The sequence below is a fragment of the Ictalurus furcatus genome, chromosome 4, assembly GCF_023375685.1.
Source record: "Ictalurus furcatus strain D&B chromosome 4, Billie_1.0, whole genome shotgun sequence".
NCBI classification, from domain to species: domain Eukaryota; kingdom Metazoa; phylum Chordata; class Actinopteri; order Siluriformes; family Ictaluridae; genus Ictalurus; species Ictalurus furcatus.
The window spans coordinates 12,270,797-12,296,837 of NC_071258.1; the positions used below are offsets into that span (position 1 = coordinate 12,270,797).

The following is a 26,041-nucleotide window of genomic DNA, read 5'->3' on the forward strand; positions in this document are numbered from 1 at the left end:
TGTATTATGCTGAAATCTAACATTGCAGCAAAAAGACTAAACCAGAACTGGACCTTAAACAAAAAAAACCCATCTGTCACTTTTAATAAATAAAATAATTAGTACTATTACATTTTCTGTGCAATTAAATTTAATTGAAAAACTACAAGGTAAAAAAAAACATGCCTGAAACAATTACTGTCTTAGCAGGAACCTTAAAATCAATCAACTACTATAATTAAACTGTAGAAACAAAAAATAAATTTAAAAAATGATTGTGTTGTTGATCATAAAAAGTTTAAAATAATCAACAGGGATCATAGTGGTTTACCAAAACCTGGATTTATATAGCAATTATACAGCTATGCACAGAGGTTTCAGTTAGACTTTTGTCTTTCTCCTGAAATATGTGGTCATTGTACACATTATAGAATGTGCACAACTTATACCACAGTTTCAGTAGTCTATTTCCTGCATTCAGTTTTACTCACTTGTTTTACATCAGTAAAAGAGTTGACGGTTTTTACAATTAACAACAGGCATTATTTGTTTGTAATTAGTTTGTCAGAGGGATGTGACGGTGAGGAAATTTTCCCATCGGTTAATCGACGTGTGACAACACCAGTCACTATTTTCCCCATCACTTATAAATGCCCGTGTGGTTGTGCGCATTTCACTTTTGCATTAGCGGCAATTTGGGGGCGGTGGGTTTAATTATTATTCTTAATGAAGAACACAACAACAAATCCAAAATATTGCCAAATAGGTGCTTTTACATTTCGCTTTGATACCAAATCTTCTGCCATTGTCTTGTCAGTCAGCTCGCCTCACTCTGGTCACGTGACAAATGAAATCTGAGTCCTGCTCATCTGTACTGCGACTCTGACTCATGCAGAATTGAGCAGACGCGTTCAGTTTTTAATTGTAGCGTCCGTTCTCTAACTGAACTAAACGATATTTATTATTATAAATAAGCAAAATGACAGTGGGGGGGTCAGTGCAGCTGAGGGGAAGTGATGTAATTGGTGTGCGGCTGAACACCGTGCAACCCCGACTATCGCAGCAAGCCTAGTTCATCATAATCGTTATTGCCCGAAACGCATTATTACAACTGCCACAAACTCATCTTAGACTTCGCATTCAAAACGCCAGAATGAGTTTTCTTCCAAGGAACAAGATTACAGATGACTCATCTTAACTATATAGACTCACTGATCATTAGGAACGCCTGAAAACCTGCACGTTCATGCAATTATCCAGTCAGCTAATCATGTGGCAACAGCATAAAATCATGCAGATACAGGTTAAGAGTTTCAGCTAATTTTCACGTTTAACATCGGAATTGGGAAAATTGTGTACCAGAAGGGATAATCTGAGTATTTCAGAAACTGCTGATCTTCTGGGATTTTCTCTCACACACACACACACACGCACACACACACACACACACACACACACACACACACACCTCTACAGTTTACACAGAGTGGTGCAAAAAACAAAACACATCCAGTGAGTGGCAGTCGGGAATGTTTTGTTCTGATGACCGACTTGAACACAAGGCGACGTTTGTCCATTCTTCAACGTCCCAGTTTCAGTGAGCCCCATGGTAGCCTCGGATTCCGGTTCTTGGCTGACAGAAGTGGAAGCCAATGTAGTCTTCTACTGTTGTAGCCACACCACCTCAAAAGTTCGATCTACTGTGCTTCCTTCAATGCCTTTCTGCTCATCATGGATGTAAAGCATGGTTATTTGAGTTACCACAGACTTCTTGTCAGCTTGAACCAGTCTGGCCATTCACTTCTGACCTCGCTCATTAAAAAGTAAGCAAAGCTTTATTTATATACCACTTTTTAAAACAATGTTTACAAAGTGCTTTACAGAAGACATACCGGAAAATAAAATCAGTAGCAAGAAATCAAGTTAAATAAATAAACAAAATAAAAGGCTAAGCAAATAAAATAAATAAACAAAAGAACACAAAATCAAGTATGGAAAATTAACTGGTTTGAGGAAAGGCCCCAGTAAACAAATGCGCTAAGATACTTTTTAAAAGTGCTAATTGAACCAACTTCACGTAGATTGTCAGGGAGAGTGTTCCACAGTTTTGGCCATTAATGAAAAAAGGCATACTCCCCGCTTTTCAGCCGCGTTTTGGGTACAACCAGCAGGTTGCAGTTGGATGACCCAAGTGATCTATTAATAGCAGGATTTTAAAATCAATTCTGTAAGACACAGACAGCCAGTGAAGGGATTTAAGTACCGGAGTGATATGATTCAGTCTAGTATCTACTTTTGCAGCTGCATTCTGAACTCTTTGTAAGTGTTTAATGGAGCTCTTTGGTAAGCCAACCAAAACACTGTTGCAGTAGACGAGTCTAGGTGTAACAAATGCATGCATGAGTTTCTCATTATCTATGGGGAGAGAATATCACCTACTTTAGAGATGTTACGAAGGTGATAATATGCTGTTTTACAAACAGTGCTAATAATTTTTTTTTTTAAACTGAGATCGCCATCAAACATGATCCCTAAATTCTTAACGCAGTTATTAGCCTTGAGAGACAAGGAGTCTAGATATGGCATAATTAACTTTCTCTTTGCATCATTTCCGATAATAAGTACCTCTGCCTTTTCTTAATTTAGCTGCAGAAAGTTCTGTGACATCCACAAGTTTATGCTCTCTATGCAGTTTACAAGGGTGCTAATCGACTTGTGGGCGTCTGGTGTAAGTGAGAGATGGAGTTGCGTGTCATTTGCATACTGATGGAAGGAGATGTTATATTGATTAATTACACCAGCTAAATGGCAGCATATACAAGTTAAAATAACAAAAGGACCCAAAATTGAGCCTTGGGGAACACCAAGATACCGCATGACGTTCGGAGGTGTGTGTAGCCAGTGCAACATAGTAATCCCTGCCGCTTATGTATGATCTAAACCATTCTAGGACTAGGCCTGATGAGCCAAACCAGTTTTGCAGTCGGTCAAGCAGAATCCCATGGTCGACTGGGTCAAAGGCAGCACTGAGATCTACAAGAACTAGAATGGACAGATTACCCGAGAACTTATTTTGTTGCAGATCATTTAAAACTTTTAGAGGAGCAGTTTCTGTGCTATGGTTGGACTGAAAGCCAGACGGAAATGTCTCATTAAGATTATTGATGTTGAGATAGTTATTGAGCTGTATGGACACAACTTTTTCAATTTTTTTGCCAAGAAATGGAAGATTACAGATAGGTCTGTAGTTACCGAGCACAGAAGAATCAAGATCATTTCTCTTCAGCATAGGCCCAACAATAGCGGTCTTAACAATAGTGGTGTGTGGAAAAATTCCTTCCTAGGGGGACAGATTAAAAATGCTCATGATGTCTGCTAATTATGAATTTAAAACCAACTTAAGAAAGCTGGTAGGTAATGGGGCAAGAGAGCAGCTAGAAGGACTCATAGGTGATCTAACCAGGGCAAGCGTGTTAGGGCTGACCACTGAGAAAAAGGATAGATTACATTTAACAGCAATAGTTGGAGAGTTAGAGAACATACCAGCAGGACAAGTGCAGAATATGTTTTGCCTTATGACAGCAATTTTATTGCTGAATAAACTGCAAACTCACTGCACTTTTCAGTTGTGAAAAGGTCTGATATTTGAGGTGAGGGTTTTAGCCGCCTATCTATGGTGGAGAATAGGAATGTGGGGCTGTGGTTTGTGGCTGTCAATTAAACTTGAAAAGTAAGATTTTCTAGCAGACCTCATTTCATTAAGTATTTTCAAGTTGTATTTATAGATAGCTGGGTGAACCATAAGGCTTTGATTGCTTCCATTGCCGTCCTTCACTTCTTAGTCTTACAATGGAGGTACTATTTCTATTTCTCCAAGGGGCAGCTGTAATTATCCCAGAGACAGTTTTTGTTTTTAAAGAGGAAACAGAGTTGATACATTTGGTCAGCCTGACACTAAAGCTCTCCACTAGAATGTCTAAGGAAGGGAGTGAAAGACGGGGGAGAGAGATGATATGAGCTCCACGAAGGTCACAGCTGTATCAGCAGTGAGTCAGCGCTTAGTGACGGTCGTCTTATTAGTCTTACAGTGTTAGTACATGCGGAAAGACACAAAAGTGGTCAGAAATGACACTGTCGGCTATCTATTATGTTTTTCAACAAGTTGGCTAATTACAAAAATACTTATTTGTTAATGACCGTACATTTAGTACTGCAGCTTTAAGAACAGGGAGATGTGACTGTTCAGTAAAATAATTGTGTACAGTTCACCTTAATTAAAGTACATGTATTTGAGGCCCTCTTCTGTTGCCAATGGCCATGTAACCAAGTACTTGCAGATGACCAGAATATTCTGAAAAGTAGCATGATTACCTACAGGTCAGACACACTCACTGGTAGGGACTGCTGAAAATGTAGTGGGAGAAGGAATAAATCTTGAGCTTAGTTAGAAGCCCATGCATTTCATCCATTTCTTCAGTCATATTTCTCAGTCCGGTGACGACTGATCTGAGGGGTGACTGTGGCTGTGCTAGCGGCTTCCCAGGGTTGGAAGTGAGCATTCAGGTCCCAGTAATGTTCAGATGAAAAAGTTATCTCCGCCCATCTCTTTGTTTTTGCACCATTCTGTGTTTCTGAAATACTCACACTAGCTCAGCTGGCCTGTATCTGCAAGATTTTATGCACTGTACTACTGTCACATGATCATCTGATGGATAATTGCATAAATGAGAAGGTTTACAGATGTTCAAATGAAGTGGTCAGTGTCTTATGTCGCACAGCTAGGGTGGAGTGGGAATTGGCAAATTGGCACCAAATTGGGAGAAAACGGGGTAAAAATCCAAAGTTAACCTGAGGACACATGTACAAAGACCCAGGATTGGGCAATTACATTACCTCATGAGGAAATGGTAATAATGAAATTAGGCCCTAATACAACACAATGGCCTGATTTAGGATTTATATTGTAGCAGTTATTATTAAATATTATTTATTGATATTTCTGTATACACTGAAGTAAAAATCTCTCCCGCCCAGAACATCCACGATAACGTTTGCTTTTGGTTCCTTTACCCACCACAATCTTAACGGTTTAAGCTGCTTAGGCTGTTTTGGGGGATTAAAAAAAACAAAAACATAAAAAAACAGTTGTAGAGCTTGAGTGCAATAATTGTTTACATTTATTGAAATCATTTATATCTGTTAATATCTGTGTGTATTTATGTGTCAAATCAGTGAGAAAATGATTCAGTTTGGTCCACATAGCGTACAGGTGTGCCAATTGTGTGAAGGGTTTTGAAAACAGTGAACTCCGTGATAAAAATATTTTTCCATAAAATTATCATCTAAAAATATTTTCTAATTGAACATTTCTCTCCCCCCTCCTCCCTCATAAAAGTGTTTACAGGGAGAGAAAAACAAATAATGGGTGTGCCATACAAGGGAAAAATGGCAGACTAATATTCCAAATTTAACTGGAAACAAACATAAAAGATCACAAAAAGAACAAATGACTAATTTCTGCATTATCTGGAATATATTATTCGATTATAATATAATATATCCTCTATAATCTCTGAACATTAAGTGCAAATTATTTAAGCATGTATAAGTAACATGTCTGTATGCACATAATAGCACTAACAGTTAACAAGCAGTTGTTTAATTGTTGGTATAATTAGTTATAGTAAACTTTGACATGAAATTGTATTTAATATGCATTTTGTATGTGGATTATGTTCAGTCGATTAAAACACTGGATAATTATGCTCAAAACTGCATTGTCTCTTCTAAAAAAAAAAAAGAGCATCTGCTAACAAGGTTAACTAAAGACGTTATGTAAAACTAAATACGTGTAAATAGAAGCGTCTTGAAAGACGCAACACATTTGGATGAATCCAAAGTGTACATTCTTCAGCTAGATGATTAGAGCATTCAACATGTTCGGACAGTAATCTGTATCACTCAATTATCACACAAACAATACCAAGATAAATACAAAGCTAGCAGCTTACCAATGCCAAAAATGATTCTGTAGATGGGCACTGTGGAGAAGTTGATGACGAGGAAGAAGAAGTTGACCACGAACAGTGACAGGCACAAAATTACACAGACCCACTCCTGTAGCCGTTTTCCTAGAAACAGCACACATACCGTTTCCATGAGTGCATATACTTTGGAAAAAAAGGTTTGATTAAAGTTTGGATAGATAGATATATCACACATACATACACAAGGATGTGCAAAAACACTTTTATACAAAAAAATTCACAAAGAATACATTTTTCCTTTTATTTTCACCACTGTCTTAATACACGGAACTGAGACTTGTAGATTATTTGTAAGTTATCATACCATGAATATATCATAACACACCTATTCACCATGCTGCTTATACTAACTGCTGTATCACCTCTTATTTGACATCATAGTCACATTCTCTTTGGTGCGGTGGAAAAACAAACCAAGAACCTGTGTAGGTACTTGTTGGATTTCCATGTATCCCAGGAATCTCAGATTATGCCCGTCAGATCGTCCGTCATGCCTTCCAGCCTGTTTTACCATTAACTTCTATTAACTTTTCGAAAGTGTGGTTTACCAGAGAGAGTCAGGCGCGCCTGGAGAGTCCGAATGAACACACACACTGACACATATGAATGTTCACAGAGACTTCTCGTTTATTTCATGTGAAACAAGAGTATTTATACACATTGATAAGAAGCAGTGCATGGACGGTTTCTACTGGTCCAGGTGTCGGACAGATTTAAACAACACACACAGCACACAGTCATAATACAAAATAAGTCTTGTGTCATGTTGGCACGGAAATACATAATATAATCAAGGACAGCAGTTGATCAGCTTATTTAAAGAGGTAATTAAATGAATACATTCATCATAGGTATTTGATAGCAGTTCATAATATAAGAGAGTACATGGTATAAGAGAATTTCCTTTCAGTACTAAAGGTTGACCGATTGATTGGTTTTGTGTAATGGTTTGATTAATCGGCACCGATAACCGATTGCTGGAACTACGGGTTATCTGCAAAAATCCACACATAGTTTTTACCGGTTACATCTGTTGCCTGAGTGGCTGAGAAAGGTCTGTGGTCATTACACAGTACGAGAACGGCCTCTAGAGGTGAAATAAAAGATAGCAATGATGCCTCGTGGTGTTTGTGTTTGACACATGAAACTATACTCTGCAAAGAGTAGGATACTTCAGATGCGGATTTAAAACATCGACAACGGAAATGAGTTATTAGGAGTGTTATGGTACCATATAGATCTTGTTCTGGATTGTTCCAGAACTCTTTAGTACCTTAAAAGGTTCAATAACCTTGGGAGAATTGTGCACCTGATATTGGTCATTGGTTTGAGAGAGAGAGAGAGAGAGAGAATGACTAAAGTGCTACTACATTATTCACTCTATCCAGCCCTGGCCACCAGACATCAAGCCCATCTCTTCATTCTGCACACCATCTCCATTTTCATTAGTTTGCATATTCAGTCATTAACGACAGAAAACTATTTTTTCTTCTCCCACCACTCTTTCGTCCTCTCTCTCTTCTAAAGTGGCACAGTGGAGTCAGCTCTTCTGAAAATTTAATACCATTAGAGACTCCGCCTTGAGAGAGCGCAGAGCTCGAGCAGGTTGAGAAGAGGATATTGATGACTGTTATTTATAGAATTTCACCAAGCTGGCTTACACTGAGCACCCACTCCATAGACCAGGCTACAGATATTACGTGCACTTAACATCAGTACACTCACACGCGACCACACAACATCTATGATCACCTTACAGCAAAGTCCCTAGAACCTAATACTGAAGCAGGTGTCCCTCACTGTGTGCAGTTATTACATGTTAAAAGGTCTTCCATGTAACGCCTGGTTCAGACGAACACCTGACACCTGAGTAAATACTCGCCTCAGCTGACCCTGACTGAGCTGATGGTGCTCCTGTGTGTCCTCCTGATGCTAAAAAGTGAAACAAACCTTGCTCACTACTGAGCTGAGAAAAAACCAAGCGAGAGTTTGCAAGGGAGCACAAAGCTGACCTAATCATCATCACAGATCACACTCTGTACACAACCACACCTTTCCTGTTATCGCTGAAGGGTGGTACACAAAAAAGTCCAACAAGGTTTGCATAATATCTGTCACAAAGGACACTTCATATCCCCAATGCCTATTTTACAGGAGATGAAAATAAAAGACATACCATTTGTAAGTATAATCATACAAAGCATGAAAATCTGCTTTGTAAAATCTTAATTTTTACACAGCTATGCACTTCCATTTTTATTAGAGCTATGCTGGTTTCACAGATTATCGTGGAATTAAAAGGTTTCAACTTGACAATTCTACTGGTCCATGCCACCATAATCACAATCACAGTTAAGTCATGTCAGACACATGCATGGCCAGACAAGTGTTTTCTGGAGAAGTGGCCAAATTACTTCTGACTAGGGGCGGATGGGGTAAATGGGCTAGCAGAGCCGAGCCACTCCTCTCTTTCAAAGATTAAAAGGTTTTGTGATTTTTTTTTTTTTTTGGGCATGTACATCAGTTGATTTCCTGTTTACTGATGTCTATTATTTTGGAATTTTGTGGAATGAAGCACAGCAGCACCACCGATGGTTGAAATGAAAAATACACAAAATGTTATGAAGTGTCGTTTAGTCTCATTTCTTTCGAGGCCAGATTCACGCAGCCCATCAGTGAGTCATGTCAGGTACTTACTAGGACTTGGCTGATATGACAAAAATATCATATGATACTTGAGGACATTTCTATGATACATGATGTGTATCACGATATATAATTTAGTTAACAAACTGTCCACAAAATAGTAGTAAAATAAACCAAAAAAAAAGTGTTACAGAGTTTGATGACACTTTCTTTGAATGCTTTAAAGACCAAGAAGATTAAATTAAAAAAAAAAAAAAAAAAACAATTCACTATATGGACAACAGTATGTGGAACCCTGACCATCACACCCATATGTGGTTCTGTTGCTAAAAACTGTTGCCACGAAGTTGGAAGCACACAATTGCATATAATGTCTCTGTATGGTGTAGCATTAGAATTTCCCTTCACTGGAACCAAGAGGCCCAAACATGTTCCAGCATGACAATGCCCCTGTGCACAAAGTGGCATCCATGGTTTGGCAAGGCTGGAGTAGAAGAACTCAAGTGGCTTGCACAGAGCCCTGACCTCGACCCCAATGAACACCTCTGGGATGAACTGGTATGCCGAATGTGTTCCAGGCCTCCTCACCCAACATCAGTGCCCAACCTCACGAATGCTCTTGTGGCTGAATGGGCAAATCCCCACAGCCACGCTCCAAAATCTAGTAGGAAGCCTTCCTAGAAGAGTGGAGGTGAATATAACAGCAAAGGGGGACTAAATCTTGTATAGGATGTTCAATAAGTACATATGGCTATGACGGTCAGGTGTCCACAAACTTTTGGCCGTATGGTATAGATAGGAGATGCTAGTCAACTAGTTAGCTAAATAAAGTTAGCGGTGTACGTTCTGGTGTTTGAGCAGTTTCTCTGGCTATAGGTTTAACTGATAGATTTGATATCCAATGGACTTGCAAGACTTTTTGAATATCATTTTGTAATTTATATTAAATGCAAAAGGCACTTGCCACTTAAAAAGAAAAGTTCAAGGTTCCTTGAGCGTCATTATTACTGTTATAAAACATCCTGCAGACTGTCCAAGCATAACATCACATCTGTCCAGTTTGGCCAATTGATGCTTACAGGGAAACTACTACAAGGAAAAGAGCTGATGAGATTCAACACTATCCATGACACCTTCCTTCGACACTTATTCACAGACAGGAAAATGAAACCAGAGAGCCATTTAGCCGCACTCGTACTTGCCATTCGTCTCCTGCACACACGCGCACACAAACACATGAACATGTGCAGCAGTGGGGCCGCTGTCAGGTGATCAGCATCAGTCGTTGGATACTTGTGCTCCCCGGCGAGGGCAGAAACTAGGCCAGGCCTCAGCAGAGCCGGCATCGCTGCCGTGGCCCTGGCCGCGGGAGCCGAGCCTCACACTCATTAATACACTCTTGACAACGATGTGCTCGCCAGCAAACCCCTGCGATGATCGCTCACACCCATGGCCCCCTTCGCTGCTCGCTGGCGTGGGGAATTAACCTGGGAGGGGTGAAGAGAGGCAGGAGGATGGGGAGGAGGGGTGTGCTAATAGGCTGAAATTAATCAACAATGCCTGATTCGACACAGAGGGGTGGCTCGAGTGCCAAACACCACCCTGTAAATGCTAATGGTGTTCCTGCTCACTCTCTCACCCACTTAACATCTGCAGCCTCCTACAGCAGAGTGAAACATGGCCTCCTCCTTCAGCCGGCTCTCCCCTCAGCCGGTGCATACTGCCCCCTTATCTCTCTTTTGTTAAAGGAACCAACCATTCACATATAGTGAGACTATTCCAGCTATCATGTCATAGGGAAGAACCAGTTAGTGGGTGGTAATTGGCAGGAAATCTGCAGGAAAAAGGGATGGAACGGTTGATCGGCCATAGCCTAATATGTGATCAGCAACCTGGCCGATACAGCGGGGTCCAACAATAACGCAAAGTGTGAGCCAAATTGTGTGCACTGAAGGGAAAATGGAAAACATCTCTCGGAAACCAAGCCAATGCTACCTGAAAAGATTGCAGAAAAAACACTGAAACGTTTGTAGTGACGAATATTAACACCTCTAATACAATACAGCACTTAAGAATACATCATGCAACTGAGCATAGTAAGTATCAAAAGATTGCAGAACCTGCGAAGATGGCTAGAACAACCACAATAAGCCACTGACTACATTTGACAGTAGCGGTCTGAAAGCTTCTGGAAAGCGTGTCTGTAAATACCAAAAAGAGATACACCCACATAAACCACTTCCTGAAAAATAACATTACCTCATTGATCCTTACAAGCAATATACATTTCATGTCAGTGTTAACCTTAACAGCCCAGTGGGCCGATTGGAGTCATCTCCATGTGCTTATGGCGCTTGGTTCGACAGGCCTATGTCATAAATGAAACAATTCTTATTAAATGCGCCGTTTTATCTTGTTTTCATCAGGTGAGACTTTAGTTTGCAGTGAACATATTAAAGGCTTGTAGCTTTTGGTCTTGAAAGCAACTGTTTTGATTGACAAACACAGATCTACTCGGGCAAAGACACCAGATAAGTGTTGTGGTATCCGGTCCCAACAATGATCGGAATCGTATCTTTCTCACCGAACACTGACCCCACCTCCACCATCCATACAAACTGGCATGCTAAAACTCTGGAAAATACTCCATTAAAAAAACAACAACTTTGTTCTATAGTCTACATACACTTGGGTTAAATGCTTACTGGTGAAATTCTGACTTACAACTACACTCCTTTCTGCACCTGTAGATTATTTTAAAATGTTGAACAATTGCACCTGCTGGCCAAAAGAATAAACCCCATCTTTGAGCTTGTGTAGTGCTGTCCTGCTTTGGGCGTGTGCTGTTAGTTTCTCAGCTGTCACGCCAGCAGAAGTCAGCCAGTGTGAAAAGGGAGGTGTTCTTTGAACAGTGTCGAGATGTGTGTCTGGCACTGTCTCTGTCCCGAGCCAACAAAGGACGCCTTTCTCCTGATGGAGCGCTGGTGGTCCGCGTTCTCGGCACAGCCGTGCCTCTGAAAGAGCAGCTCTTACCTCCTCCAGAGAGGTGGAACAATAGGCGCCTCAAAGGCCCAGAATAGCAGCCTTCAAGCCTGCCAACATGCCATAAATGAGCCGTTCTCTCACCACCTCACCTCCTTGGAAATGGCAGGACATCCACATGTGAGTAAAAAAAAAATATGCTGTGGATTGCGGTGTGGAAAATGTGAAGCATTTGTAGAAGAGACAGACACATGCATTTCCCCTGGCCAGATCTCATTAGGTCTGTCTTCAAATGGGACTTGGGTGAGGACATAGAGAAAGTGGGTCAGGAAGAGATTCTGAAGTGAGAGAGAGAGAGATTCACAAAGAAAGGGAGGGAGGTAAGAATTCCCTTGATTAGCACAAATGGATCAGTCACATGCCCTGATGCTTTCATCTGATCTCAGTGGACAACTCAACCTGGGACATACGCACAGACACAGTTTGTGTCTGCTGTATAAATTTTGAATGTTACCTGTTCTGCTAAACAAAAGGGAGCCTGGTCTGTGTGGAAAGCCAGTCTCAATGACAAGATTCCAGAGAAATGGCAGGATTTGTCGTAGTGTACAGCGTGCACAGGATTAAACACCGCACAACTGTCATCTTACCACAGAGAACATACTCTGGGAGAAACAGAGACATGAAGAGAGTTCAAGTGACAAACCGCTTTTCCATGGTACAAAACATCACAATCAGAAAACTGTAAATGTGCTTTTTCTTTTTTTTTAGTGCACTCATGGTACTCATGGACCTATTACAAGTGTTCACTGTTGCAGTTAAGCATACTGCATCACACACCATAAACACAAATAAAAACACCCAGAAAAATATATTCATTCATTTTCGGTGACCACTTTATTATGATCAGGGTCATGGTGGATCTGGACCCTATACCAGTAACACTGGGGGCCATGTGGAAGAATGCAGAAACATTCAACTAAACAAGCAAACACTTTAAAAAGGTCAATGCCAATGAATGTTAGTGTTACTTATAAGCTCTTCTGCACATTTATATGCATAACACTGTAAAAAAAGAACATAAACTGGAGAATATCCATTTATTGACACTGACCATAAATAAACTCCATCCATCCATCTTCTACCGCTTACTCTTTCTTCAGGGTCGCGGGGGAACCTGGAGCCAATCCCAGGGAGCATCGGGCACAAGGCGGGGTACACCCTGGACAGGGCGTCAGTCCATCGCAGGGCCCATAAGTAAACTGAGTTTGTCTTTTTAGAAAAAAAAAAGTCCCATCAATCAATCCAAATGAAAAGATATGAAGTATTCATTCATTGATTTCATTAGCACCTGTATACCTGCTCATTCATCCAATTATTCAAAATCATCCCATCGTGTAGCAGCAGTTCTGTAGATGGAAACCCCTTGTTGATGAGAGCGCTCAGAGGAGAATAGCCAGAGAGGTTCGAGTTGACACGAAGGCTGCATAATTGAAAAGATTACCAGTCTTTACAGTTATAGTGAGCAGTAAAACATCTCAGGATGCACAACATGTCAAACCCTATGGTGGAGGGGCTACAACAGCAGAAGACCACGTCGGGTCTGACTCCTGTCAGCTAAGAACAGGAATCTGAGGCTATATCCACATTATATCCGGTTACATCTGAAAACAGCATTTTCGTTTTAAAACGTTCCCCATCTACACTAGTGGTTTCAAACTTTTCCCAAAAATTGCACACATTGAATTGTCTGAAAACTTGCATCACTCTAATGCGCACGTGTAAAAACATAAGAAGCTTTGGCCTGCGTCAATTCAGTCAGGCGTTTATTGAAAAATTCAATATGAAGGTCGTACAAAGTGACATTAATCTTGAACAACGCTATCAAACTGGATAGCCGGCACAACAATGTCCACCATCTTGTTTGTTTCGAGTTAAATTGTTCACTGCATCACATGACTTAAAAACACGTCACCATTTTTGAATATCTCCGTTTTTCTCAGTTCACACTACAATTTGAGAACGCTGTTTTTGAAAATCTCCATTTTCACTAGACAAAAACGCCATATCAGTGTGGTAGGAAGGCCAAAACATAGAAAAAGGTGGGTATTCAAATTTATCTGGATTAAATTGGCTTCTGGCTAGACGTAGCCAGAAGCTCCAGTGGTCTCAAGCTAACTGAAGGTGAAGAAAAACCATCACTTGGTCTTTTCCTTCTTCAACTGTCCGGTTTTAGTGAGCCTGGGCCCACTGTACCCTCAGATTATTGCTGATAGGAAATTGCATGAATGAGCAGGTGTAAAGTTGTTGCTAATAAAGTGTATAGTGCCTGTAGTTACATATAGTTTAAAACCACGGACAAATAATAATGAATAAAATACGATGGCATGAACGCAGCTTGAATAAACCTTGATTCCCTGACATGGTCAACTTAAGCAGCTACAGGGTAAATTGGGATCTAATGAACACTCGCAGTCATGTGTGATTCAACCCCACAGAGGTGAGTGCTTTAAAAAAAAAAAAAAAACAACCTAGAAATAAAGATTGTTCCTGATTTTGAATTTGCCATTTGCTGTGCAAAACTGTCCACTAATGAAGTAACTGACTATAGAAAGAAAAAAAAAAAAGAAGATAAAAAGTACTGGCTAGAAGGTAACTGGTGCTCCTAAGACGCAGCCAAAACACTCAGCAGTGAAATCATGTCTTTTAATCAAAAGTGCATCTCTTTACTGCTTTGCCTCCAGCTTGTTTTCCTCTCTTATAAAGCAGACCTTCTGACCATCAGAATCGAATTTGTATCGGAGATAATTCGATGTGATGGTAGTGTGTGATTAAAAATGAACAGTGGAGTGGATTTTTACATATTAATAAATAAAAAAAATAACAGTGGGACCACTTCACTAAGAACGTGGTACTAAATACAGAGTTGATTGAAGAACGCACAGGGAGTAAAAAGCTCAGAAATGGAATTCAGAGAATCGTAATTATACAGGTTTCCTACAGCCGCCATCCCCAACTGTCACAAAGTCACCTGAAGTTCCTGGAAGCACCAATACAGCGCTCCATCAAATATTAATAACAGGCTGTGTGGTTTCAGGCCTAATGTGTTTAGCTGTCTTGGCTTCTCTCTCTCTGTGTGTGTGTGTGTGTGTGCGCGCACACGCACGCACACACACACTTGTGCGTATTGGATCCTTTTACTCAGAAATCTCTTGCACCTATATACAGACCGGTATCCTGACTAATGTGTTTGTGACTTTAAATGAATGTTTAAATGCATGATGATGTGTATAGGTTTGATATCTCAATGCATTCGGCTTCTCTGGTGCTTACATAATTGCCTTTGTTTTCAAAGTCTGATTTAAAATGTTTTACATGTACATTCTTAATTCACCTCCTTCTCAGTTTTAAAGATTTTTTTATATAGATATTAAATATACCTATAAAAAAAATTTTCTCCCCCTGTAACATTACTGTTTGCTGGCAAGTTGTTAGCAAACCTATACAGTCCCCTCCAAAATTATTGGAACAGCAAGGCCAATTCCTTTGTTTTTGCTATAAACTGAAGACATTACGATGCGAGATCAAAATATAAACATGAGATGACATCAGAATTTCAGCCTGCATTTCCTGATTCACATCTAGACGTGTTAAACGATTTAGAACATGGCACCTTTTGTTTGAACACACCCATTGTTCAAGTATTCCAAAATATGGGAAAATGCCCTGATAGGTTGATGGATATCAGTGCCCTGACAGATTGACTGTTTAAACAATGTTTGGCTCTGAATGTGTACTCTTGGTTAAAGCCTGGGTTTCACCTGTAAAGACTGCATTTGTTGTTAAAATAAGGATAAACCAACATGAAGACCAGAGAGCTGTCTATAGGAGAAAAGGAAGCCATTTTGAAGCTGAGAAAAGAGGTATTGCATAAGGATAGGGGAATAGCCAATACAACAATATGGCATGTCCTGATCAATAGAAAAACCACTGGTGTACTAACAATATGACAAACATTGTAAGAGCTGTGAAGGACATCATTAACTGGGTTAATGGTTCAAAGTATCACAATCAACTGTTCAAATTAAATTTAGAGGCCATAGCACACGATGCAAACCACTCATCAGTAAGAATCGGAAGAATGGAATAGAAGTCGTTGTGGCTTCTCTAGAAAGTTGAAAATGTGGTTGCTGTCGAATCAAAATTGTGAGCATTTGTAGAGATTGTGGTATGACAGTTTTGTATTTGTGTAATGACAATTTTGCTTGTTTGTTTTCTACTTGGTTATAACATCAACCTGCCTAGGGATTACAGATGAAAATGAGCAGAGAGGAGCCACAAAAGTTTTGGAACCAAGATTAACCTCTACCAAAGTGACGGAAAGACCAAAAATGTAGTGGAAAAAAGGATCTGCTCATGATCCAAAACATTCAAGCTCATCAGTCAAGCACGATGGAGGTAGTGTCATGGCTTGGGCTTGCACAGTTGCTTTTGGAACAGACTCCTTAATCTTTATTGATGATGTAACTCATGATGGTAGCAGCAGGAGGAATTCAGAAATTTACGGAAGCAACTCATCTTCAATTTACAGAGAAAGGCATCCAATCTAATTGGAAGGAACTTCATCATGCAGCAAGAAAATGACCCAAAAAACACTGCCAACACCACAAAGGACTTCATCACAGGGGAAAATGTGAAAGGTTTTAGATTGGCCAAGTCAATCACCAGCCCTTAACCCAAATGAGCAGCACTTCACCACCTGAAGAAGAGAGTGAATGGAGAAATCCCCCAGAACAAACAATAAGTGAGAGAAGCTGTTATACAGCTTCTTGAAAAGGATCAACAAAGAATGCAACAGTTTGGTGATGTCAGTGGATCACTGGCTTATTAAATGTTATTTACTTTAACACTAACTGTTCCAATATTTTTTGCTCGTCTAAAAATTGGGTGGTCTGCCACTGAAGGTGCCATGTTCTATGTTGTCACACACGTGTGTGTAAATATCAGGAAATTAAAACTTAAATTCTGATTGATCGTCTATACATATTCATCTTTTGATCTCAAACCCAAATGTCTTCAGTGTACAGCAAAAACAATCGAACTGGCCTTGCTGTTCCAATACATTTGGAGGGGACTGTATATCATGATACAGAACATTGTAATATCTTCAAGTATCAGGATATGATTTGTGTCATATCGCCCACATCTACTGGCCAAGGTTGCCCGAGTTACCAAGTCAGGTCAGGTCTACAAGAGGTGAGGTAAGCACCCGGCTGAGTCCGGAACCCCTAACCTACTGACCTTGAGGCCAGGAATCCAGAGGTGGCCTACGTGTGCTGTGCAGGTCTGGATGAAAGGAGGGGGGTTAAATTATTTATCATCAGCTCAGACAGCCTTGGCTGAGTCTACATCACACTTGCAGAACAGAAAGGGGAGGGGATGCAAGAGACCTCGCTCTAGTGCTGACGCGGAGGGGCAGAGCTGAATTAGAATGTGCTTCAGCTGGTTGATGTGCTTGACTAAGTAAGGCAAACGTGAGTTATACACCTGACTGTAACTAAAATCTGTATCATATAGCTCTTGAAGGCACTCGCTACCTAACTCAGCTCACAGTCCGACTTTGCTTTTGTGAGGAACTAAAAAGTATTTGGACAACCATAACTTTGTACGGTTGAAATATGAACACTGTTGCCTGTGCAGCTTATTAATCTGCTTTCAACAAAGCAACATGTCACCCTCATGCCTAAAAATCTATCTAATTCCCAGAGAAAAAATAATCCACACATGTGGTTTTGCAAAAGTTCCACACTCAATATCAGACTGGGTTTAGATGACAGGCGTGGTGTCACGTTCTATAGCCTTATGCTCAGTCTGACCAGAGCTGTAACACATCCTGGAGCCCATTCCCACAGTTCAAGAAACAGAACTTCAGTTCAGAACCACAAAAGCTCAGCCTTTTCCATCTTTTCTAGTAGCTTATTGCTTGCAGCCCAAATAATAGCAATGACCGTGAAGAGGAAACTTTCCATAACCTGTGGCCAACAAAACTAAACCCTGTGCTTCTGCAACCTGGGACATTCATGGTTTTACAGAACAGTAGCAGGGTTTGCATGGTTACTTGCAGGGGAGCAGGTACGAAACAGCACTAAATGGAGTTTCTCATCTGAGGAAGACAATACATAGTTTTCACACACAGTACCCAAGACGTTATTGCAGTGGTCATGGTCAAGATTTAGAAAAGTATTTCAGCGGACCAACTGAGTACTCAAAAAAAGTAATGTGGCAGATCGATAAACATATGAAAAAAAGAAGCCTGTAGTTCAGGGACTCGAGATGTTTAAACTGGAACCTGTTTGGCTTCTGCAGCAAATCTTCTGTTGTGGCCAATCACATGCATTTGTGTAAATTATTTGACAAGAAGGTAGCTCATCAAGCCAGGGATTGGAAGCACAGTGGCTTAGTGGTTATCACATTTGCCTCACACCTACAGGGTTGGGGTTTTGATTCCTGCCACCGCCCAGTGTACGTGGGGGTGCTTCGGGGGTTTCTTGCGGGTATTCCGCTTTCCTCCCCCCGTCCAAAGACATGCATTTTAGGCTGATTGGCATCCCTAAATTGTCTGTAGTGTGTGAATGGCTGAGAGCGCGTGTGTGCGCAATTATGCCCTGCAATGGGTTGGCATCCCATCCAGTGTGCCCCCTGGGATAGGCTCCAGGCTCCCCGCGACCCTATGTAGGATAAGCGGTACAGAAAACGGATGGATAGAAGTCAGAAAGGTTCTCACAGATTTTCATAGATTCGATTTTCTATTAAACTCATTCACTATTAAACAAAACTACCAGAAATTTTTTATTTATAGCCATAAACTAATCACTTATGGTTAAACATTAAAAGGAACCTTTATGCCGTCCAGTCATGTTAGTCACTTGCATGGACTTTTGGAAGCAAGGAATGTCATGTAATGCTAGTGGAATCTGCAGTATTCAGATTTTGAGACTTCATATTTGCCAAGAAAGTTCTGTTAAAGAGAATGCAACTTAAACTGAAGGATGTGGTGGATTTTACTCGCCAGTCTCTTCAATCTGCACATGCCGTAATCTTTTTTTTTTGAGCAAAGGTGATTTGCTCAAAAAGAATACACCCAGGACTTTCCTGTTCATCTGAGAAAGAAATTTGTAAACAAATGGCAAACAGTTTTTTTCTTTCTGAAAAAAAAAAAAACCCTCTATTTTTTGACTCAAGGCTTTTCTGTTTCACTGGTTCCTGGTTTAAATCAGCTGCTTTTTTTTTTTTTTTTTAAAAAGGCACCAGCACATCTTTCCTGGGGATCTTTCCTTCCTCTCCACATCTTCCCTGGCAAATGTATCAGGGCTTGTTCTGGTAAGCTGAACTGTCTGGCTTGTGTTCTGACCTAACCTATTTTCAATAAACTGCTATTATAGTCCCTTATTAAAAGAAGTGAAGTTGAAGATCCACAGAATCGAACTGCCTTAGCTGTGCAAGCTACTTTAAAATATTTAGTTAGGGTCTTCCAAAAAAAAAAAAAAAAAAAAAACCCCAACAACAAGAAGCAAATCCTAAACACTGATTTCATAAGATACATATCTAATATATTCACTGGAAGGTGAAATGGTCCTCCAATAAATCAACAAGAAATAAAACCGTTGCTACTTTGTACCTTTTGTTTCAGAGTCACTTTTGCAAAATGTTTCCGATTCTTCTGAAAGCCTGTTTGAAACCAGGCTGAAGTACAGACTACATTTAGACTATGCCACATCCGTCTTATGACCAGAGCTAATAATGTTGGCCAGTTGGCCTAAGGTCACTCAGCCTGATGTATGACTATTTAACATATGACTCATTTATTGAATGACTGATTACTGTACTGGGAAACACATTTATAGACAACCGGTAGCTTAAAAATGATTTCCTGCTCATAATCAAATGTGGGAATAAAAGAAAGTGTTTCTCCAAGTCAAGTGATAAGAGATGCAGATTAACACGCTCGTGTGTGATATTGACATTCAGTTGTCATATCTCGACTTCGCCATAAACAAACACTGCAGTGTTTAAACAACTGATAAGCTGCAGCTCCACGGGCATTAGTAAATCAGTGTCCGATATAACTACTTGATTATAGGGAGGCAGAAATGTGTATAAAGACCTCAATTAACCACTAACCCCCCCCCCGCGGAATTCCGACCAACCCTTTCTCTCCAGCAGACTCTCTTGGCCAATCCCTCCCACTCTATTAGTTAGCTCCGTTTATAATTATAACATTGTTAGCTCAGTTGTCTAAAATATAAAGAAATAAATAACACCCTTCTCACAAGGAACAAACTTGTTGCTGGACAGTGTCATGGAACGTGAACATGGATGTGGAACAAATGTAAAGAATTCTGGCCTTTTGCACTAACAGAAAGTGATCTATGGATTCAACGATATACACTGACTGCAAGAGCCCAGTTTTGTAATGTCCAGCTTTCGCGCTGAGGAACCTGAGGAAGCAGCAAGTAGTCTGTGGACTCTTGTTTACTTCATATTAAATCTGTAAAGTGGACTAAAGAAGCGTAAGGCGCAGTCAGCTGTGCATGAAACGCAGACATATGGCAGGAAGCGGCGTCCAGCTGTTCCACTTTCCTGGGGTAGCGGTAATGAGGAGGAGACGCCATAGAACAGAACAAAGCCTCAATCAATCCCATCTCACCCCTGAGCCTTCTCATGCGGGTAACACACACTCACCACGTCTGAACTACCTGCTGATATAACGTCCAGTGGTCCAGACTGCTCCCTTCCTCTGGTCTCGACAAAGACCATAACTCTCAAAGCACTGTGAGGAATCAGAAATGAACCGTCCATGTTTAATACTTTAACACCAATGTAGCACAATATCCTGATGCTTTACATGGGAAGGTTCGGCTCTAAAGCGGGGGTGCCTTAAAAAGGTAAAACCCACCCTGCACTACTTCCATATTAATCTTGATAATCAACATGATCTTTAATGATGTCCATTTTGTAATGAAATTCTGAGTTGACGTTTTTGTCTCCATTACCCACAATGCTGTTTGGCTGCCTGCTGATAATTGTGCCTGTGGGTTTTAGCCCCTGCTTCATCTCTACCTAAAGAGAGAGAGATGCAGCAGCGCTTTAGTCTGTCCAGCTCTCTCATCTCCTCTTTTTTGTACACACTGTTCAAAGAGATCAGGTTCCAAAGCTTCAAATTTCATGCAAATACTGCCGCCAGTGCCATCGTGCTTGTCATCTTGTAGATCGCTAACTAGCTGATGCTGCGTTTGTGATGCCTTGTAAGTGGTCATTTGCAAGCTGGATGCCAGCACAAACTGGTGCCTTATGTTTGCTCTGTCAGAGCATGTAAAGCTCATTAAAAGCTACTTTACAGTTACACACATGAGTGAGTATTGGTACTGTTCTACTTTGGTGACTTTCAAAAAATCATGCAACATTTTGGACTGAAGTTACGGCACAGCAACAACAGCCGGCAATAATGAGCAGCGTTTGCAACAAACTAACCAGCTTAACTATGATTTATAACTATTGTTGGTGATTAGTGGTTCAAAACTGGAGATTAGTATGGCTATAGATTAGCATGGTTATAGATTTAACAATGTACTGTGTCTGTACATTAACTGATCCAGAACAAATACTGCTATAAAACTAATTCAAAAGTAGAGAAGGGGTACTTTACACCGTTCAGTGTACACGGCCGTGTTCATTTTATGTCACTCCGCAAACTGAGAAGGAACTGGTAGTTGAGGAGACTACTCCATGATGATGAGGCGTTTTCAGTGGTTTTTACTCGATGGAAGCAGGGAATTACAAGTTGCAATCTGAACGCAGCTGTATTCTGGAGCTTAGAGGCCAACATTTGGTGTCTCCACCATTTCTGTGTTGGATTTCTCATTAATGTGATGCTGAACGTCACTGGAAATGACGAGTGAGCAAAGAAGCTCTTGCTCTTTTGATTTTAAACAACGAAACTTGAATGTTACGACTCGATTTGTTTAAGAACGCTGAAACGTGTTCGCCTAATAAACTCCATCACAACTGCGCTAGCGATGTCCGCCTAATGAAATGAACCGCATTTAAAAGACAGCAGCAATCCAACTAATTATCACCAGAAATGATAAACACATCTCATAGGTTTTATTATTATAAACATTTATTTATCCTTTATTTAACCAGAAAAATATCTTCTTCCAGGGAGACCTGGTCAAGACAGCAGCACATAGAATTTCACACAGAGATAATCACAGAAAACAATACCCATAGAAAACAATAATTTAGAATAAAAAAAAAAAGTTTAAAAAAAAATCAAGAAAACGCTTACAAGACTCCTTTAATACAGTTTGCAAAAGCCGTTTAAAAGTAAAAAGAGCCGTTTAAAAGAGGTGTTTTGCAGAAATGCGTTTCAGGGTGGAGTCTAAAAAAATCCCGAAACAAAGCCAAAGTTCAAACAGACAAGTATCCTTAATTAACCCTGCCAACACTACAGCTTGGAGAAACGAATGAACAACGGAAAAAGGACAGCATGTTTGAATGTGGCATGTTAATAACAGTGCATCACTTCTATAAATAACCATCTAAAACATCCACCTCCAGAGTGGTGAGGGGGTGGTGTTACTCCGTTCATGCAAAATTTCCACCCCCAGTGCTCTCATCAACAGCGACACGCATTACCACATTAACATATTAACCCTGCAAAACAACCCTCCACTAGCCCACCCCACACTTCCCCAAATAATTAACAGGGCCTGCCAGTGGCAGCACATGCCTGATGTACTGGCTGCACTGCCTGGAGATGAACACACTCAAAATGGAGTGATCATTATCGCCCCTAATAGCATTCCAAATTAAACAGATCTTTTATTTTTTATTTTTTAAACTGCACTTAAATCAGCCACCACCGACAGCCACAACAGGAAGGCATACAGGGTCTACATACATCCAGTGAAAGCTGCCTTCTCTAATCAAGTCAACTGGACGTTTTCCTTCCATCACTAATCCTCTGACACTGCGACACAAAAACTGAGCTTTCCATCAAGCCCAAAGTGGATTCAGCTTTGAAACATGGATTAAAACATTTTTGCTCATTTTCCCTGACAGTAAAATAGAGTTAAAGTGCATCTATTGTGTTTTTTTTAAAACATTACTTTTCATGTAGTGCGTTATAGAGCTTTTTCTGAATGTAAAAACATCTACAAAGTTTCAAAAATCAAAGCGCACGACAACCGGACTTATTGACTGCCAAAAGAAGGAAGCGATTCAAAACAGCAGAAACGAGTCGTTAGTAATTCCAGACTTACTTCCTGTACTAACCTATGTAGGTTTGTAACAAAAAGCCCTGCCTCTGGTCTTCATTGGTTGCTCGCTGACAGTGGTAGACCAATTACAACAGACTGGGCCATCTGACCAATCAGAGCAGAGTATGCTCTCTGAAAGGAGGAATTTAGAACGAATCCTTTAGAACGGATCATTTATCGAGTTGTTTGTGAAACTGGGGGAAAACGGTAATGCTGCAGTTTAAATTATGAGCACATTAAAGTGTTTTTTGACCTCGGATGCATGAGACCTTTAAAACAAAATTAGGCACGTTTCAAACCCATAATAAGTGCGATTTAACAAAATCGGAGAGTCTTGCTATATTCTGAAAAGGAAGAGGCAACAAGCTGTTTAGTGACATTATTTCTGAGAACATTAAGAACTTGACAAATCCTACGCTGCGTTAGAACATGAGTTTTAGATATGCAAGTTTTCATATGCACTAATGTGACAGGTGGTGTAGGTTATAAACTCCTTGGCTTGAACTATCATAAACCAGCTGATTTAGTGTACTGTATCTGCAAGGTCAGTACCAGGGTGAAAGCTCAACCTGCGACATCAAATATTCCTCTGTGGCACTTGGTACTTGTTTGCATCTTGTTCTTCAGAGTAGAAGATGGTTGTGGATGGTCCCACATGGAGACTTCCTGAAAATAGTTTACACTCAACACTCACCTTTTCTTTAGTGTAGTTTTGTACCCAAGAACTTTGTGACTTTACTTATTCACTAGGGCTGGGTTAAAAAAAACAAAAAAAAACAAAAAAAAACAAAAAAAAAAAAAAAAAAAAATCGATTCTCCGATTTTAATCCATCTTCAATTTAACAAAATGATACCGCGTCAGGAAATCCCCGAGTCAATTCTTAACGCGTGCTTTACTTGAGAGGACGTGAATATTATCCGTCCTTCGCCTCTCGTCCTCAACAGGTCGCCATCTTCCGTGTTTTGAATTTTGAAAAAGGTTTTATTTCTTAAACATGTTTCAAGTTGTTAATGAATTTCACTGTTGCACATTTACAACATTTTTATTATTTTTACAGTAATATGCAGTGTGCAGTTTGTGCTTACCTTGTGTGCGCTTTATACGCATATTTATTATTTCTTGTTACAATGTTTGTTACTCAAAGTAAAACTATTTAAACATAACTGTGTGCACCCTATTGTTAATGTAAATGTGTATTTCAGTAATATAGCCAAGTAGGAGGGTTTCAGTTACCAGCATTTATATTAAAACATGGATTCCATGTCTGAAAAACTAACATTTTAAATGAAACATTGATAAATCGAAATAAGAAATCGAATAGAATAAATAAGAATCGAATCGACAAATTGGTCGCAATACCCAGCCGTATTATTCACAATACACTCATACTGGACATCATTTCAACACCTTTTTTGTGTTTACAGTACAAGCTGGAGAGGAGTAGTGCTTTATAATCCCTTTTTGATTTATAATCCCTTTTGAGTTTGGTTTCTCTCAGAGTTTCTACCTCAGGGAGTTGTTCCTCACCTCTGGCTTGCTCGCTAGAAATGTGAATATAAATCTACAAAGCTGCTTTGTGAACATTTCTATTGTTAAACGCGCGGTATAAATAAGATTAACTTGAACTAAAACTTAACCTGTGCGCTCTCCAAAGTGTACAATAACAGCTTGGTTTGCTCACTGCTCATGCTTGGCCTTATCATTGCTAACATTTGGCGTTGAGTTTAAGCGACACGCTCAATGGGAAAACATCTCCTGTATGTTGTGGCAGTGTGTGTCTTCATGGCTTACCGGGGGAGTAGAGCTGGGCGAGCTGGCGGGCCCCGGCGTGCTGCGGTCCCCAGCGGGGTGCGCTACTGCGGGCGGCCGCGCCGTGCTCGTTCCCGTTCGGGTCCTCTTCCGCCATAGAGCGGTGCTGGATCTCCGTCTCAGACAGTAACGCTGCCGCCATTCTCTCCCTCGTCAAGGAGCTTCCTCTCAGGTACGATGCATAAATGGCTACTTTGTACTTAAGCGCTCGGTGGTAAGTAACGTTGGAGTGACACACCTACGGCTGTAGACTAACTAACGGTAGCTAGCTAAACGGAGCTACACGCACACACTCACATACACACCCGGAAATAAAACAGCTACGCACCAAGTGGTCCGTCACATAAATGTACTCGCGTACGTGTATTTCATCACGTTTCTTCTTTTTACAGTCTTTTTGCAGTCGGGTGACGTCTAAAGACTGAAGCGTCCGCTCGTAAAATTGCTCTGTGTGTAAACAATGACGTGAATATTCTAGAAAACTTTTCCTCCAGTTTGGTGAATGTTGCGCTTAGGGATACTCGCGAAAGTTTAGGTTTTTAAAGGGTTGGGGGACGGCGATTAAAAAAAACATTATTAAAAGCAACGATAAACTCGAATACATACTTTCTTTTTAAACAATAAACTTTTTACGTTTTCGTAACTTACAACTGCCGATGATATGAATGGCGTTGCCTGATTTGCCTTGCATTACGGTCTTGACGTTTTTTACTTTGGTTTGTAAGATATTGAGGGTCCCTTACTGTGTTCGCTGCTCAGAGTGGTGAGGCAGGTGAATTGATCTGGTGAGCTGAGGGATAGAAGAGGCATGGCTGTTAAACATCGCATCATTTTAACTCGAATGATTTCAGTATTAATCCTTTACTGTGTGAAAGGGCATTTCAAAATGTCGTTGAAATTCAATAAAATGATAAAAACGTATCCAGCCTGAATCTAATCTACTCGTGAAAATGGCGTGATTAAATGATAAGTGATTAGACACAGTAGCACATTTCTTGTGTTGATTTTGTGTACTTATTTTATTTTATTTTATTGGACATTTTTTAACAGGATTTATTGAATCTGATCTTGAAAAATGATGAGTTCTATCAAAACATGTATACCAATATTTTCAAAAACAACTGAAGCTTCCCTTTATATGAAGTGCAGTGCAATGTTCTAGTTAGATCATATAACATGACAGATACACAGATCAGCCATAACATTAAAACCACTGACAGGTGAAGTGAATAACACTGATTATCTCTTTACAGTGGCAC

At 40.2% G+C, this 26,041-nt stretch overlaps 1 protein-coding gene across 4 annotated transcripts in view; it reads right to left on the reverse strand.

Moving 5' to 3' along the window:
- The window catches only part of si:ch211-212o1.2 (uncharacterized protein LOC492735 homolog), a 43,863-nt gene extending 18,403 nt beyond the window's left edge, over window positions 1-25,460 (reverse strand). The window contains exons 1-2 of one of the 4 annotated variants that reach the window (XM_053623010.1): window positions 24,765-25,301; window positions 5,991-6,149 (exon numbers count right to left, since the gene is read on the reverse strand). In XM_053623010.1, the coding sequence (XP_053478985.1) occupies window positions 5,991-6,149; window positions 24,765-24,924 (319 nt within the window). In that variant the 5' untranslated portion in view covers window positions 24,925-25,301. Of the gene's footprint in view, window positions 1-5,990; window positions 6,150-24,764 lie in introns of all 4 variants that reach the window. The other 3 variants (XM_053623012.1, XM_053623011.1, XM_053623013.1) reach the window with 3 other exon arrangements.
- Between the last annotated feature and the right edge of the window lie 581 nt (window positions 25,461-26,041).